General features: G+C 34.5%; 2 protein-coding genes across 2 annotated transcripts; both read right to left on the minus strand.

Annotated features, from left to right (window-relative positions):
* Positions 1-203: 203 nt before the first annotated feature.
* On the minus strand, positions 204-1,439 carry LOC145014256 (zinc finger CCCH domain protein). The gene is made up of 2 exons (XM_078972634.1): positions 1,212-1,439; positions 204-440 (listed from the first exon to the last, which is right to left on the minus strand). Exons 1-2 carry the CDS (start codon positions 1,317-1,319, stop codon positions 306-308), a joined length of 243 nt encoding a protein of 80 aa, XP_078828760.1. The 5' UTR covers positions 1,320-1,439; the 3' UTR covers positions 204-305.
* A 13,212-nt stretch (positions 1,440-14,651) lies between these two features.
* Positions 14,652-17,246, minus strand: LOC145017838 (histidine-containing phosphotransfer protein 1-like). Its single transcript, XM_078975796.1, has 7 exons — positions 17,061-17,246; positions 15,917-16,023; positions 15,716-15,846; positions 15,569-15,637; positions 15,313-15,384; positions 15,093-15,165; positions 14,652-14,925 (listed from the first exon to the last, which is right to left on the minus strand). Exons 2-7 carry the CDS (start codon positions 15,977-15,979, stop codon positions 14,875-14,877), a joined length of 459 nt encoding a protein of 152 aa, XP_078831922.1. The 5' UTR covers positions 15,980-16,023; positions 17,061-17,246; the 3' UTR covers positions 14,652-14,874.
* Positions 17,247-17,626: the final 380 nt, after the last annotated feature.

Genomic DNA, 17,626 nt, shown 5'->3' on the forward strand with positions numbered 1-17,626 from the left:
AAATACCCAATTTCCTATACTTGCACGTAACATGAGAAATATGTTCCCAATATCTGTTTCTATATATAGAATGTTAGACTTTCCCTTTTTCCTTATTAAAGCCACCAACATTTAAACTGTATAATTCATATCAAACTTATCATCAACTTTATCTTGTACAAGATATACAACAAGTACATGTTGATACATAAATATATAATATATATGACATCATATTAGTCGGTCTTTGTTATTTCCAATAAGATATGTTCACAAATGTTTTCATAACATATGAATTAACATATAATTTAATAATCCACAAAATCTTAATACAAATTGTTATCAAAAACCCAAGGTTCATGCTTGAAAAGTTCTTTGCCATTCATTTGAACCAAACCTGCAGCAATGTCTTCCTCCCGTTTCCTTGATGCCTCAGCTTTCTTGGCTGATGCTTCTGCATCCTACAAAACAATCAACAACGCAAGGGCATAATGGTCATTTTTGTTCATTGTTCTTGGAAAGTTTGTTTGTCACCATTTTGGTCCCTGGGGGGGACTGTTTGAGTCCATGTAAAATGACAAATTTACCCTCATGTTCAAGGACCAAAATGAAGAATATGAGGGCAAATTCATCTTTTTATGTGGACTTTGACAAAGAAAGTGTTGTCTTTTTTACATTTTTGCAAATATAATGGTTAGATTCTCAATGTTTAAAAAGATTATATAGGTTACAGAAGATATGATCAAACAAAATGATCTTGTTGCCAATTTGAATTTTGGTTTTTAGTGTAGTGTTAAATGTTTTCTTATTAGGTTTCTTTTCCTACACAAGTTTTCTAATTTACACTTTTGCAAGAATGTTGGTTGTCCAGATATGAAGTCATAATTTACTCTTGTACATGTATAATCCGATGCACAATCTGTTTATTCTTGCCCTAAAAATCGATTATTCCAATTTGAGGTCATAATTAGTTCCAAATTCACACCCAAAAACAGCTTAAACTGAGTAATCCAGCTTGACAGATCCAAAAACCCTTGCACATAATTTCCATATCCCCAAATGGATTGAAAGTTCTTGTTATAGAAACTGCAGAAACTAGATATGATTATATGAATTTGGAGGAATCGTTTTAATATACAAAGACCACTTAATTGATAAACGACTAAAAACCCACGAACAACGATAGAAAAGTGCAATTCGATCGCTAGAACTTGAGGGAGAAAGAGAGGGACCTTGTGGGTTTTCCATGAGAGGAACTGAGCTTGTGTCAATGGGACGGAGGAACTTGGACCTGAGTTCTTGTTTGCTTCTTCTTCTTGATGTTGTTGTTCTTCTCCCATAGTTTCTCGTTGTTCGTCGTTGCGATGTGTTTCTAGGGTTCTACCAAATGTGTTAATTGACCCAAAAAGATCAAATCCACAAACTTTTACTTTTGTATCCAAGAAAAAACAAGAGTAAATTACACTAATTGTCCTTATATTTTGGAGCAATATGAGTGTTTAATCCTTATATTTGTTTTTATTGAAAGATCATCACCTTGTTGACAATGTTTAGTTTTTGATGTTAACCCTTATCCGTATGTCTAAAATTTTAATTATTATTTATTTAATTTGGACCCAATGATAAACTATTAAAATATTATAATCCCTTCAAGGAAATCCACTCCACCTCCCTACATGACCTAAGAATTGTCTAACCCATCATTCACGTCACCAAGATGGCAAGATCCTTATCACTATCATTGCTTCCCCTCCTTCATAAATAACAAACCAACTTTTAATTTATATTTATTAATAGTTGGCAAATGATAAATATTTATACATTATAAAATTTGCTATTATTATCAAGTTCTTTTTATACTTCTAAGGTGTTCTTTGTTTTTTTTTTTTTTTAAGAAAACCACTTCAAACCACTTATTGTTGCGTCGTGCAGCACACGCACAACACTTGGCCATTTGCAGTTGTTTGTTTTTCAGAAGACTTCTGACTTAAAAACTGTTGCGCGTGTGCTGCGTGACACAGCACTAAACCAACTGCTTCAAACTTCTTCACGCCTTAGTTTAACTTACTGCAGCAATCTGCAGACGTTAAAAACAAACATACTTTTTATTACATGTTGCAGCCGTTTGTTCCACCTCTTCTTCTACAGAGGATTGCAGAAGTGATCCGCAGACTTCAAGCAATTTCTCTTCGAAAAAAAAACAACACCTAAGTGTGTGACCACATTGATCCACATATGTACAACGTCATAGTTAAATTTTTTTCTTTTTCATATACATTAATTCAAACAAACTCTTACTTGTACAAACGAACAACAAAAGCTAACTGTACAAACAAGCAACATTCCATTTGATGGGTTTTATGTACTCTAACATTCATATGGTGTACATACAATCCTAAAGCTTTGGATCTAAGTTTTCTTTAATTATACATGCAACATTGTTTTTCCAAAGCATAAAGCCTAAACTAGCATGCAATGTAACATTTGAATCATAAAAAACAGCTAGAAGATTACCTTGTGTAGTAACTTGCTTGCCTTTGACCTTTAGGAGTCTAGCACCTCAAGTGTGATGCCTCAAATGTCTTATAACAAACCAAAAACAAGAGAATGGACTTGAATGAGAGGTTTGGGAGATTAAAATCAGCTAGCTACAACTCTAGTGTGGGGGGTGGGGGATTTTAGGATGTTAGGGACTTCTTTTATAGCTTAGGATTACAACCATGCAAACCCTAATAACTCTTCATATTTCTTGGATCTTTGGGCTAAACCTTCTTGGAATCTCACATAGGTTTAGTCCAACTCTAATCAACATGAGTATTCAGTCCAACTAGAAGTATTACTGGTTTACCTAATTAGTCCATGTATCTTTAATCAGTTTCTTTTTATCACTAAATTAATATCAAATTTTGATCAATACTAATTAAATAACATGATTTCTTAATTAATATATTATACCTATAATATATTAATAAATCACAATAACATCTTCCTTAAATATCCATCCTATCAAATTGTTCCAAAGTGTTACAACCCAAATAGACCATGCTATTATCGGGTCAAGTACATACCAATTATAGTTATGGGCTTAGACACCTAATCCAACAGTCTCCCACTTGGATAAGTCTAATAACTATAATTGCCAATGTAGCTTCAAAATCCGAGTAGCAATCGTAGCTCTCTAAAAGCCAATGTCGAATCTTGACGCGTCATTTGACATATAACTTAATTGAACACATCAATTTAGTCCTGACCGAGCTCATCACATAAGTCAAAACAAAATCATCGAGGGGCCCAAGTTATCGCTTTTAATCCTCTTAGGATAAAAGGAACATATAATCTTCGACTTATATGCTTCTACTAACTACTTGTTAAATCATACATAATAGCACGTTTTATAACATCAAGTTACTGATGCGGTTTCGCACTGTCAATGTACAACCAACTCATACATCTCGGTTTGAAAATTATACGATATTATCATCTCACAATCACACGTGATAAATTCCATGAAGTGATTCATGTGAGTGTGGGTTTAGTCCAATGCTCAAATTTTATTTCAAGAGTACTCATGAATGCTTGTAGTAAACCTTTGCAATGTCTAACACCTTAGATAATCTTATAATAACCATTCATGACAGTCTACTTACATAACCTTTGCAATGTCTAACACCTTAGACAATCTTATTATTATGGAAGTCAAAACATGCAAAATGAAATAATACTAAATAATTGACACAAGATAGTAACTTTACTTATAAATAAAACTCCTTTTATTCAATCATCAAATGTCAATTACATTTTAGCTATTACAAGTTTCTAAATATCTATCTAATCATTAAAACTAATATCGTCTTTCAGTCCAATACTCCTTGCATGCAGCAAGTGCTTATCCCTACTGAGTCCCTTTGTAAGGGGATTTGTTGGATTCATCTCTGACGATATCCTCTTCACTACGAGTAATCCTTCTTCTACTTGATGTCTTATAAAGTGATATTTTATGTCGATGTGCCTAGATCTACCATGATCCCTTGGTTCCTTGGCTAAGGCAACTGCACTTTCATTGTCACAGAAAATATCCATAAGCTCTTTTACAGTTGGCACAACTCCAAGGTCTCCAATGAAGTTCTTCAGCCATATTGCCTCCTTTGCTGCTTCGCTTGCTTCTATGTACTCTAATTCGCACGTTGAATCAGCCATAGTTTCCTGTTTGTAACTTTTCCATGTTATTGCTCCTCCATTAAGGGTAAATACCCAGCACGACTGAGAGCGGAAATTATCTCTATCGGTTTAAAAATTAGCGTCACTATACCCTATCACTCTTAAGTCGTCACTCCCACCGAGGGTAAGGACCCAGTCCTTAGTCCTCCGCAGGTACTTAAGATTGTTTTTTACTATAGTCCAACGAGCTTTACCAGGGTTCCCTTGATATTTATTGACCATGCTCAAAGCAAAGTCCACATCAGGACGAGTACGTGTCATAGCATACATGATCGAGCCAACTGTAGAAGCATATGGTATTCGACTCATTTATGCTATCTCAGCCTCTGTACTCGGACTCTGAGTCTTACCAATTTGGTATTGCTCATGATTGGTAAGTCTCCTTTCTTGGAATTCTCCATGCTGAAATGTTTCAACACCTTGTCCAAGTAGGTGATTTGACTAAGTCTTATTAGTCTTTTACTTCTGTTTCTCAATATCCTTATCCCTAGAATGTAAGCAACTTCTCTGAGTTCCTTCATAGCGAAACACTTCCCAAGCCAGGACTTAACCTCCTGCAAGGTTGGAATGTCGTTTCCTATGAGCAATATGTCATCCACATACAACACGAGAAAGCTAACTATACTCCCACTAGCTTTGACATATACACAGGACTCATCCTCGCTTCTCGAAAAGCCAAACTCTTTGAAATTCTCATCGAAACAAAGACTCCATCTGCGAGATGCTTTTTTCAATCCATAAATGGATTTCTCAAGCTTACACACTCTATTAGGGTACTTTGCATTGGAAAAACCCACTGGCTGATTCATGTAAACATCTTCAACCAACTTCCTATTAAGGAAAACGGTTTTGACATCCATTTGCCATATTTCATAATCATGAAATGCAGCTATGGCTAGCATAACCCTTATAGATTTAATCTTCGCTACTGGTGAGAAGGTATCGTCATAGTCAAATCCAGGAGTTTGAGTAAAGCCCTTCGCAACCAATCGTGCCTTATAAGTGTGTACTTTCCCATCCATGTCGGTCTTCTTCTTGAAGATCCATTTGCACCCAACTGTCTTACGACCCGATACATTGTCGACCAAGTTCCAAACTTGATTGTCATACATGGATTGAATCTCATTGTCCATCGCTTCTTTCCATTTTGCAGACTCAGGGCCTACCATGGCTTCCCTGTAGTTGTTAGGTTCATACAAATCTATCAGTGTACTATCACTGATAAATGTATCACCTTCAGCTGTTATATGAAAACCATATAACACAGGTGGAACACTAACTCTACCGGAACGTATCAGAGGTACAGATTCATCAAATGGTTCAACAGGAGTTTCCTCCTCGGGTTGAGTGTCAGTTTTTGAGGTTCCTTCATCGCTTAACTCTTGAAGCTCTTCAAGGTCAATTTTCCTCCCATTGTCCTCTTGGAATATGAGTTCTCTCTCGTGAAAGACTCATCTATTCGCAATGAAGACAACATTGTCACTCAGTCTATAGATGAGATTTCCAAAGGATTTCTGTGGATAGACGATGAAAATACAATGCTCACTACGAGGATCGAGCTTATCATTGAGTTTCTTTTCTCACAAAATCCTCACAACCCCAAACCTTGATGTGTGATAACGAAGGAACCTTCCCTGTCCCCATCTCATGAGGTGTTTTGGAAACCTTTTTAGTTGGGAATAGATTAATGATATGGGTGGCAGTCTCTAAGGCATACCCCCATAATGAGATAGGTAACAAAGCTCGAATCATCATGGAACAAACCATGTCCAACAAGGTTCAATTGGCATTAATTGTGAAACAATTCCATACTCCTTAAGATAGTCTTGGAACTCGATACTAAGATACTCTCCTCCTAGATCAGATCGGAGCATCTTTATCTTCCTACCCAGCTGATTCTCCGCTTGTTGTTTAAACTCTTTGAACATTTCAAAGGTTTCTGACTTATTCTTGATTAAGTACATATAGCCATATTTGCTATAATCATCAGTAAAAGTCACATAGAAGCGGTTAGCATCCCTTGTGGCGGATCTGAAGGGGCCACACACATCGTTGTGTATGAGATCCAACAAATATTCACCCCTTTCACAAGTACTAGTGAAGGGTGACTTGCTCATCTTTCCAACCAAACAAGATTCACAAGTATCATCTGACTTTAAGTCAAATGACTCCAACACTCCATCCTTTTGGAGTTGGGCTATGTGCTTCTTGTTAATATGTCCAAGACGACAATTCCATAAGCATGCTTTATCCAAAACATTGGACGAATCAATATGAAACACATTATTTCCTAAGTTATCTACAACCATCATAGTTTCATATATACCATTACAAGGTAATGCTTCAAAATAAAATGTACCATTATAATAAGCATTAATGCTACCAATTTCATTATTAAAAGAAAAGGTAAAACCTTGTTTATACAAACTATGAAAGGAAATAATATTTATCGCCATATCAGATGAGTAGCAACAATTATTCAGTTCTAAATTTAACCCACTACTAAGAAATAAAGTATAAACAACAATCTTGGTGACAAGCAAAATTTTTCATGTGCTCCATATCCCTACTTCTTTTTAGTTCCTACAAATCAGAACAAATGTGAAAACCACATCCTGTATCCAGAACCCAAGAATTAGCATGTGATGACTTATTAGACAGAATAGTATAAATACCTGCGAAGGAGGGTTTGATCTTCCTATCCTTTATGTCCTGCAAGTATTTGGTGCAGCTTTGCTTCTAGTGCCATTTTTCATGGCAAAGGAAACACTCTGCTTCCTTTAGGTTTGAGGAGGGTGTAGCAGGACCACCTTTGGACCCACTAGAAGAGGATCTAACATGGGACTTTCCCTTGTGGCTCTTGGAGGAAGCTTTCCTCTGCTTTCCCTTCCCATGCCCAATTACCAAGATACGGACAGTAGCAGTAGGAGTAGAAACAACAGATTTTCCTTTTAGTCTACTTTCAGTAGTCCTTAAAAGGCCTTGAAGCTTGCTTAGAGTGACCTCCTCCTTGTTCATATGATAAGTCATATGAAACTGATCATAACAAGGAGGCAAAGAGTGTAGAATAATATCTATGGCCAACTCTTCATCGAAGTTGACATTCAACTTCAGCAAGCGGCCCACAAATCTTTGCATCTTCTGTAAGTGGGATGTGATGGACTCTCCATCCTTCATTTTGGTTGTAATCATGGAGGCTATGATTTCATACCTTTCCTGCCTAGTACTTTGATGGTACCTTTCCATCAAGTCTTGGTGCATTTCATAAGGCCAAAAGTCCTCATAGGACTTCTGATGCTCAGCAGTCATGGTAGCAATCATAATACACGACACTTTGGTCGCATCCCTTTCATGTGCCTTGTATTCAACAATCTGTTCGGGAGTAGCGGTAGATTTATTAATCTCCTTAAGCTCTTTATCTGGGACATATTCTTTGTCCTTATAGCGAATGGCCATTCAGATGTTTTAAATCCAATCATTGAAGTTCGATCCATCAAATATAACCCTACCACATAAGTTCATGAGGGAGAAAGAGCCTGAAGGATTTGGGTTTGAAGTAGTGTTGGAAAACATCTGAAAAGAAAGACAGTTTTAGATTAGATAATGATCCTTAATATAGTACCCCAAATGAAATATTAAGGCTAGGACCCAACACAATATTTTACAATTCGAAAGATGGATGTCGTAATCCAATTGCAAAATATTTGAAGGTAGGTAAATGACGATTTACCAATTTCCACCATGAAAAACGAAATTGATTATTAAGTTTTAAAGGAATTGAAATTCCTATATTTTTTAAGATTCATTGAGCTTTTCAATGACATGTTTACATCTCAATTATGCCCTTCAAGTTTGTGACTGGGATGCCGAGGATGACAAACAAGGTGTGAATAATCATGCAAATTAGCTTGGTACACTTAATGTTACAAATCACTTAATCAATGTGCCGATTAACCACACACACTCCATTGATCCATGATTAACATCAAGTTACCCTTTGCGACACATTGTCAGTCCCAAATTAGTGTGTTGGTTAACCACACATACTCCACTAACGACTTAACAAGGTGCAAAGTGCAATTTCATGGAATAACACCATTTTCACATTTTCCTAAAGTAACTAAGATTGGGAATTTATAAAAGTTTAGTTTACTCTAATAATTATCATTATGCTTATTAATGAGAATTAATGTCCTATCCTACCCGTTCAGCTAACGACCCTCCACCAATCAAGGAAGCGGTGGGTGAGAGTGGACACCCATTAAACCACCATTTTATAAGCAGTAACCTTATACCCCCCGTTATAGACCGGCTTCGTGAATGAGGCCTACTAATGATAAGACTGACTTATCTTATATATATATAATAGTATGAGGGTTGAATTTTAAACTTTTAAAATTCTAGGGTTTGAAATTAAAGTTTCATAAATGAGACTCTTCAAGTTGCAAAAATTGAGGGCAATTTTGTAACTTGTCAAACATTTTTGATTTCCATAACTTATGGATTTTAAAGTTCCATGAATGAGACCTTTCAAATTCTAAACTTGAGGACAAGTTATGAAACCTTTCAAGATCTCTTGAATTCTATAACGTACAAGAGTTAATTGTTTCATGAATAAGGACTTTTCATATTCCATAATTTGAGGATAAGTTATGAAACTCTTACAAGAAACAAATAGATCAAATTTAACTAATCCAATTATCACATAATTTATCATTTACCAATATGACCTAATTTGATTCATATTACAAGATAACTTCAAATTTTACAAATAATTAGTTTTTCACAAAATCAAGTAATTATCTTATAATTTGACAACATTCATGCTTTTGGATAAGGATAAACACTACCATACTAGTAAAATCAAATTTTATGAACCAAAACAGTTTGTGGTAATGATCCTAATCCAAAACAGGCCAAAAACTCGAAAATTCTGTCATCTGATGAACCAACTTGTCGAGTGCACTAATGAACTCGATGAGTTCATCTTCATAAGGCACCTACTCGTTGATTTCATAGATGGACTCGTCGATTAGGCTCTGGTAAAATCTCGAATTGTCATTTTTCAGCTTTTGAAAACCTCACAATTGCATCAATATAATAGAAAACAACCTGGCTTTGATACCACTCATGGGTTTTATGTACTCTAACATTCCTATGGTGCACATACAACCCTAAATATTTGGATCTAAGTTTTCTCTAATTATACATGCAACATTGTTTTTCCAAAGCATAAAGCCTAAACTAGCATGCAAGGTAAAATTTGAATCATAAAAAATAGTTAGAAGATTACCTTATGTAGTAGCTTGCTTATCTTTGACCTTTAGGAGCCTAGCACCTCAGTGTGATGCCTCAAATGTATTATAACAAACCAAGAACAAGAGAATGGATTTGAGTGAGAGGTTTGGGAGATCAAAATCGGCTAACTACAACTCTAGTGTGCATGGGGACCGATTTTAAGGTCTTGGGGACTTCTTTTATAGCTTAGGATTACAACCATGCAAACCCTAATGACTCTTTATATTTCTTGGATCTTTTGGGCTAAACCTTCTTGGAATCTCACATAGGTTTAGTCCAACTATAATCAACATGAGTCATGAGTCCAACTAGAAGTATTACTGATTCACCTAATCAGTCCCTGTATCTTTAATCAGTTTCTTTTAATCACTAAATTAATATCAAATTAATTCTTGATCAATACTAATTAAATAATTTTATTTCTCAATTAATATATTATACTTATAATATATTAATAAATCACAATAACCTCTTCCTCAAATATCCATCATATAAAATTGTCCAGAGTATTACAACTTACAACCCAAGTGGACCATGATATTATTGTGTCAAGTACATACCAATTATAGTTATGGGATTAGACACCAAATCCAACACCATTACCTTTGGACATATGCGAAACACTTGTCATTTACAAAGAATTCACTAACATTTAGTAGTTGACGATTCTTAGTCTAACTACCCATTTGATCTTATATATATATATATATATATATATATATATATATATATATATATATATATATATATATATATATATATATATATATCATGAATTGAAAAGCAACGTACTCTACATGTGGTTGTCTTGATCTATAAAATGAATAATACGAATAGGATTCCTTTAAGTGTGGGCAAATGCTTGAGATATCGATGCATTAAGGGGCCTATTGATACTAAAACTCTAAACCAATTGAAGGAATGAATCCCGTGTTGACATATTTGTGTTCTCTTGAGTTGCACGTCATATATGAAAATAAAATTTATAACTGTCATGTTTAGGATCATCGTTTAACATACCCTCAAGTTATGACACTTAGTTCATCTATAAACCAAAAAATATTCTCAAGTTATGTAACATCCCAAAATTTACAACCAAAAATTTCATTTTTGATAAAACAATTATAAAACCATTTGTCTGAAAACAACCATAGTATCAACTCATATCAAATCCAAAGTATCAATAATCAAAACATGTCATCATAAAACAACATCAGAGTAACAATCCCAAAGATCTCCGATGTGGAAAATATAGTGTGATGTCCTGCGATCATGTACGCTCCTTTCCCTTCGAAGAATAAGTATTTGAAACCAAAAGTGAAAATCGTAAGCACAATGATTTATGAGTTCCCCCATTATACCACATACCATACAATAACATACTACCTAGCATATCTAGGTGTTGGCCTACCCCTTTGGTCTCTTTCAACCGATAACCACCTAGCATATATGGGTGCTAGCCTACCCATTTGGTCTCTTTCAACCGATAATCGCCTAGCATACATGGGTACTGGCCTACCCCTTCGGTCTCTTTCAACTGATATCCGGGGACTATTTCATCCCCTACCATAATAACCTAGCATATACATATAATTCACATATTATCTAGCATATTTGGGCGCTGGCCTACCCCTTCGGTCTCTTTCAACTGGTAACTAGGGATTATTTCACCCCTCCTACCACTATCACATAATATCATAGCATACTAGCACATAAATCATAACAGATAGTGGCATACCAGACAATTATTACAAAGACAATCATCTCAACTATAATCAACTACTAGTGTGCCGGCATTGGTGCCTTCGACCCACTTCTACTAGAAAGTAACTCACCTTAAATGCTAGGAAGTAGTTAAACTATCCTCAGCTCTGAAATCAACCCCACTCAAACTCCTACACATAAAATATTTCCTTTGATTACCTTTTTCATACTCATAACCCCTTAAGGGTCAACTTTGGTCAAAGTCAAAGTAAAGGTCAACATCTTGGTCAAAGTCAACCTATGGTCAAATTCAACATTCCGAGTTAACTCAACTTGCCGAGTTGACCTATCAACTCGCTGAGTTCCATAAATCATAAGACTCTGAAATCGCGAGCCATCTCATCAAGTTCTTTCACAACTCATCGAGTTCCTCCTATCCACATAATCGAGACTTTCTCACTCAACTCGTCGAGTCTTCCTTATATAGAATCAGGGCACTTCAACCAACTCGTCGAGCTCATATATGAACTCATCGAGTTCTTTAGTATGTTAAGCTATCTTAATAGATTAAGGTTTTATCCTTCAAATCTAAACTCCATACTTCATATGCATACATAAAATGTCCTTTTAATGGTAAAGTTTCCACCTTTACCTATTAATACTCTTCCTTAATGGATTTAGCTCAAACCCTAACTCTTTAAGACCTAGATCTTTACCCAAAATCCATTAATACTTCAAGCTAAGGCATACAAACTGAGATCTAGACCCTAGACACTACTTGAATACGTAAAGTCTTTGCCTTTCTCTCCACGCATGGCCTTTTGGGGCTAAAAGGCCAAAAAGACATCCTAAAGCTTGTAAGGGGCTCCATTGGCCATAAAGTTTGCACCTTTATGCCATGACAACCCTCCAAGGTCCTAAATCTTGAAGTATACTCACTTGGGACGTCCATTTCCCAAGGACCATGCTACTTGGACCAAAACCCCCCATAAAAGTGACAATGAAGAGATCTAACAAATAAATAGTCAATGTATTGACTTTATACCTCCAAATGGTTGTCAAAACACTGAAGATCCCGGATCTAAAGCTCCCCCATTCGACCTTGCACCACCAACTTCACACTTCTTCAAGAAAAGCACCAAAGAACACTCTTAGGGATCACTCACGCTCAAAATGGGGAAAGAGGCACGATTAGGGTTTGCTCTAGACTGAGGGGATGATGAGGGAGGCCTAAATGAAGCATTAAGGCCTTTTAATAAAGTGTAAAACCCTGAAATTTAGGATTTCATATCTGCCAGCCTACTCGTCGAGTTGAGGTCTCTTAACTCGTTGAGTAGGTTTCTTAACCTGCGTCCCAAATAATTCCTACTCGACGAGTTTGGGGCTCCCAACTCATCGAGTTCCTCTATAAAAGTGCATAAATTATGATTTTAAATACATACCAGGAACCGGGTGTTACAAGTTAAAAGACATGAAGCTTTAGAATCATTTATTCAAGGTTCATTCAATGACATAGATCCATGTCCTGCAACCTTGAAGTGGGTCATTTCCAATATTCATCAATTATGAATATATGTGGTTTTGGATCTTCCGCTACAATATAGCAAACTCATAAATGTCACAAAACATCACATTATCCATACTTCATAGCCACATCAATAACTATGAAATTTAGAAAGCGATTCTCATATCTTTCATGAAAAAAGCATGATGAATGGAGCATGATGATGCTTAACGAAGACAATACACCATGTGCACTAATTCACTAAAATGAGACATCGCCACTTAATGTCTTACACCCAAACATCAAATGCTTAATATGGTGATTTCACTGCAACAACATAATAACTCCAACGTATTTGGCAACCTTATGCCTAAAATGACACGATATTAAAATATTGGTCGATGATATAACTTGAAATGGCTTTTTAGGAATTACTACCTTTATTTTCTTACATTTACCATAAATGTCACAAATAAAGGATAATGTTGATTTTTCATAAACCATTCCTCGTATGTAAGTGCTTCAAGGAAGTATATACATGCATCTAGACATACTCCAATCGTTCAGGCAACTCCTATCTTCTATGGGATAATTGAACTCTAAAGAATTATATTCTCATCCAATGTTTTAACACATTGAATGACATACATAACACATGACATGTCATTTGTGGTAAACTTAGTGGAAGAAGTATCTACCGGTCCATTTACCTTACCCAATATAGTATTAATGACATGTTACATTATTATGACACTATAAATTATATATTATATTAAATCGAGGAAATGAAGAGTGTTCCCACTAACTCTAACGAAAGCATACAACTCTTCTTCATTAGGTAGGATTGACTTGTTCGAACTCCTTAAGAAGGTCGTAAACATCATTAAGGTCTACAAAGCTCAACCTACTTTACAACACACTTGTAAATCGTCATCCTAGTAAGGTGGTATTTCAAGTGTCATAGTCAAATATAACATTAGGATCTCAATGACTATTGTGCTTGTAACACGAGAGGAATAATATCCTCAAGCTGACACTTGGGTAAAGGGACTGAATCGAGTTCACCCTTGCAAAATTAGTATACTCTTCATATAATTTTTTTTAAAATTTAATCTCTAAAGGATTGTTGAATCTTAGAGAAACCCTTGTTTGTAAGAGAGGTTTAACTATATGCTATACACGGTTGCTTATCATGGAACTACTCTTGCATTCATAGTTCCTAACCAATAACCATATATCAACTTCTAGAGCCGATAAGCAATTTATGATTATTTAAATTGATCACGGTCGCTCAGTTTCCATATCCTCAGATTAGGTCAATGGAGATTCTAATTTCCCAAATTGGTTTGAATGACTTGTAAGAAATGGAATGCATGGAGGTTTTCCATTGTGCCTCTCTTCATCTAACGTATATATCTTAGTATGCTATTGGTAGTGACTATGGAGGGTGTAATACAATGTCTAAACTTTGGATCCATTGGTTTTGCTAAGTCTGCCACTTAACTTTATGCAACAAAAAAGGATGCAAGAACACTTGTTACATAGAACAATATCAAGAGGTTCACTTGCATTGTATTAAAAGATGTGATATGTACAAAGACATTAGGTTCAAAAATTGTCTTGCAGTTCAAGATCTTCGATTAAGACATTGCCTATTATGCAACTCTCCTAATACCATAACAACTTATGATGTATCAATTTCATTCCTTATCAACTGCTTCTACATATAGGCTCAGCAAATCTACTATTTTTTCACAAATGCTTCTATATATAGCACTCCTCCATTTTGTCACCTAAAAACATAATCAATGCCATATCATATACTTACCTTCCCTTTTATGGTTATACATGCTTAATCACAATTCACAAATACCTTTCTAGCTAACAATTTCGAAAAAGAAAAGAACTTCTATGTATCCATACACTCGTTATCATTCAAAAGACCACGTCACAAAATAAATAAAGTAAAATAAAATGAGAATATCGTACACACACAATCTTTCGAGAAAAATATCAAGAAAAAAGCATAAAACATATCATTATGGAGATCACACATTGTGAATCTTATACTCTTAAGCAAGTAAACTTCAAGTCTCCACACAAAAAAAAAAACAAAAAGAGCAACATTATTCACAATTTCCCGATCATAATTTCATACATAACCTCTATACCTACGCCATCATAGGCACCGATCCACCTGCTTGCAAGATTTGTTGCTCAAGCTGCATTTTCAAACATATATCAAAAACATTCTAGTGAATAGTGGGACCTAGATGGGTCCCACTATATTTTTAATATTTTTCTTGTTATACATAAAAATATAAACACAAATTTGTGTACAACATTCAACCATAAGGTTAAAAAATCTCATTAAAATGGTAAAACTTACATTGAACAAGGCTTCGAGTTTGTTCCTTATAAGGATGTATTCATTTTTCGCTTGTTGCAGACATAGGACACACCTTCAGTTATCAAATTAAATATATTTAGCCAACAAATTAAAATTACAAAAATATATTTTCAACAAAAAAAAAATGTAAGAGACCATTTAATGTTCTTTCTTTCATCTTTCATACGTTATATCAAGAATTACAAGAATAATTACTAACCCATCAAGATTTTTCTCATCACAATAATTTCTGAAAACGACACAAACATTCTTCACTCGTTGTGCACCTATGCTGTCACAAATCAAGAAACATAAGTTTTATAAGTCTTCTTAAACTAAAATTACTAATTTACCCATCACCATAAAACCCAAACGATTCCCTTGGTTTGACTAATAGTCAAACATGCCAAATCAGAATTTGCAAAACGAAAAAAAAAAAAATTAAAAAAATCGTGCGACTTTTCGTGAAATAATACCTGGAACTACTACCCTTAAACTGATGCACATGAGCATCGACTTGTTTATAATCAATATTCTCCTGCTGACTGATTAATAAAAATAAAAAGTTACATCAACAAAAATATTTCAAGAACCATAAAAAAAAAAACAAGAAAAAAACTCACAGAGCAGTAGCCAAATTGTTGAGAAGCTTTTCAGAATCTTCAAAGAAAAGTGTCACAACTTCAACAACAAAATCTGGGTTGCTTTCATCTTGCAGTTTCTGAAGTTGTGTAAATTGATCATCAAGATACCCCTTTAAAACACCAAAATCACAAATTAAGTACCTTTTCCAAGATTCTTTCAAGTGAAAAACAAAAACTAACCTCACGATATAAAGATGTTGTGTATTCGACAAATTGTCTTTGCAATTGAGTGATAGCATCCATGATCGCTTCTTCTTTTATCAAGAACACCCTATTTTGTCGATTGGCTATAAATATACAAGAATGATTTAATAGTTTTATAAAAGTAGTATAAATTCACCAAAAAGATAGGGCGAATATTGAAAAACGACTCAATTTTTGCTTTCTTTTCTTGTGCTATTTAACGATTAGCAACACCACATACATTATCTTTTTCACGGAATCGTATACTGAAATTCGGTAATAATTTAAAGTCCACCATTGATGTTCTGTGGGACACCACACCATAAACCATGCTTATTGGCTTTTTATAATCTTGAAAGATTTTGCGATTCTGTTAAAGATTTCGTTTTTTTGGTTTCTTTAAATTATCTCGATGCGCATAGTTTTCAACGATGAACACCATCTCCGTTTTTGTATGTAATAAAGTTATCTTCTTTCTAGATTAATTTTGAAAAATCGATTATGCCATTCGATGAATTTGTTCTGAAATAGTGTTATTCTTTACTAAATTCATGAAAATTGTTTATGAAAGCGAACATCTATCAAGAATCGATCTAAAGAACTTTATAGCAAAGACAAGTTGACAAATTAGGGAAATTTGTATATAAATGTGCCCCACAAGACTTTTCCAGATACAACAAATTAGTGAATTTTGTTGCAATGTGGACACCAATTTTTAGTTATATTAAGAACTATTATTATTGGTCATCAAAATTTTCAAATATATACGTACATCGTATGAATTTTGAGGTTGAAAAGCAAATATCTTGAACTAAAAATTGAGGTCTACAAATTATATCGAACTTAGAGGACATAAAAAAACGAGAAAAAAAAAATAATAATAGCCCAATTAAATTCAAAAAGAGAAACAAAAGGGGATCTTGATAAAGTTCTTATCATTAATAAGAGCATTTATTCCGTTTCCAAATCGACAGTAATGAACCCGAAAACACCCGATTTTCAAAACTATAAAGAACCCCAGAAGACTAATCAACCAATTTTTAAGTAATATACAAGAAAAACATCTACTTTCGCGATAAATTAAGCAAAAAACGAATAGTTTTTTGTTTTTTGTTCCATGTAATACATTTGGAAAACTTACAGAGAGATGTTGAAGATTCCGGCGACGATGGGTGTCGGTGTATAGAGGCGCAGAAAGAGAGATAGAGAGGGTCTGGGTTAAAGATTTGATGCTGTACCAACTACGAACCACACAGCAGAGCAGAACACAAGAAGGTGGGGCCGTACGAGTATCATATCATTCATTCATTAATTTTATTAGGAAATGAAAATGTAAGACAAAAAGAAGAAGACATGTACCCTATTTTATGAGAGGTAAATTACTTCTTTGTTTATTTTTTATATTGGTTTTTCTTTGTAATATAGTTTTTGATTGGTATATTATTAAGTTTTTTTTTTATATTTGACAATTTAATTTGTTTTTTTTTTTTTTTCAAATTCTGTTCTTATAAACCGCCATTTTAGGTTAAAAAGGAAAAATGAATTAATAGAATAATATATGTTTTCAACAGGGCCGGTTCAAACATATATCGGGCCCAGGATAAAACGAAAAAGATAGCTCCTTAAAACAAATATAATAAAGATTAAAAAAAGATCATTTATTCTTCACTATAAACTCCTTCGATTAACAATAACAATCAAGTCAAA

This window comes from Lactuca saligna, chromosome 9 (assembly GCF_052625555.1).
Source record: "Lactuca saligna cultivar CGN05327 chromosome 9, ASM5262555v1, whole genome shotgun sequence".
Taxonomy (NCBI): domain Eukaryota; kingdom Viridiplantae; phylum Streptophyta; class Magnoliopsida; order Asterales; family Asteraceae; genus Lactuca; species Lactuca saligna.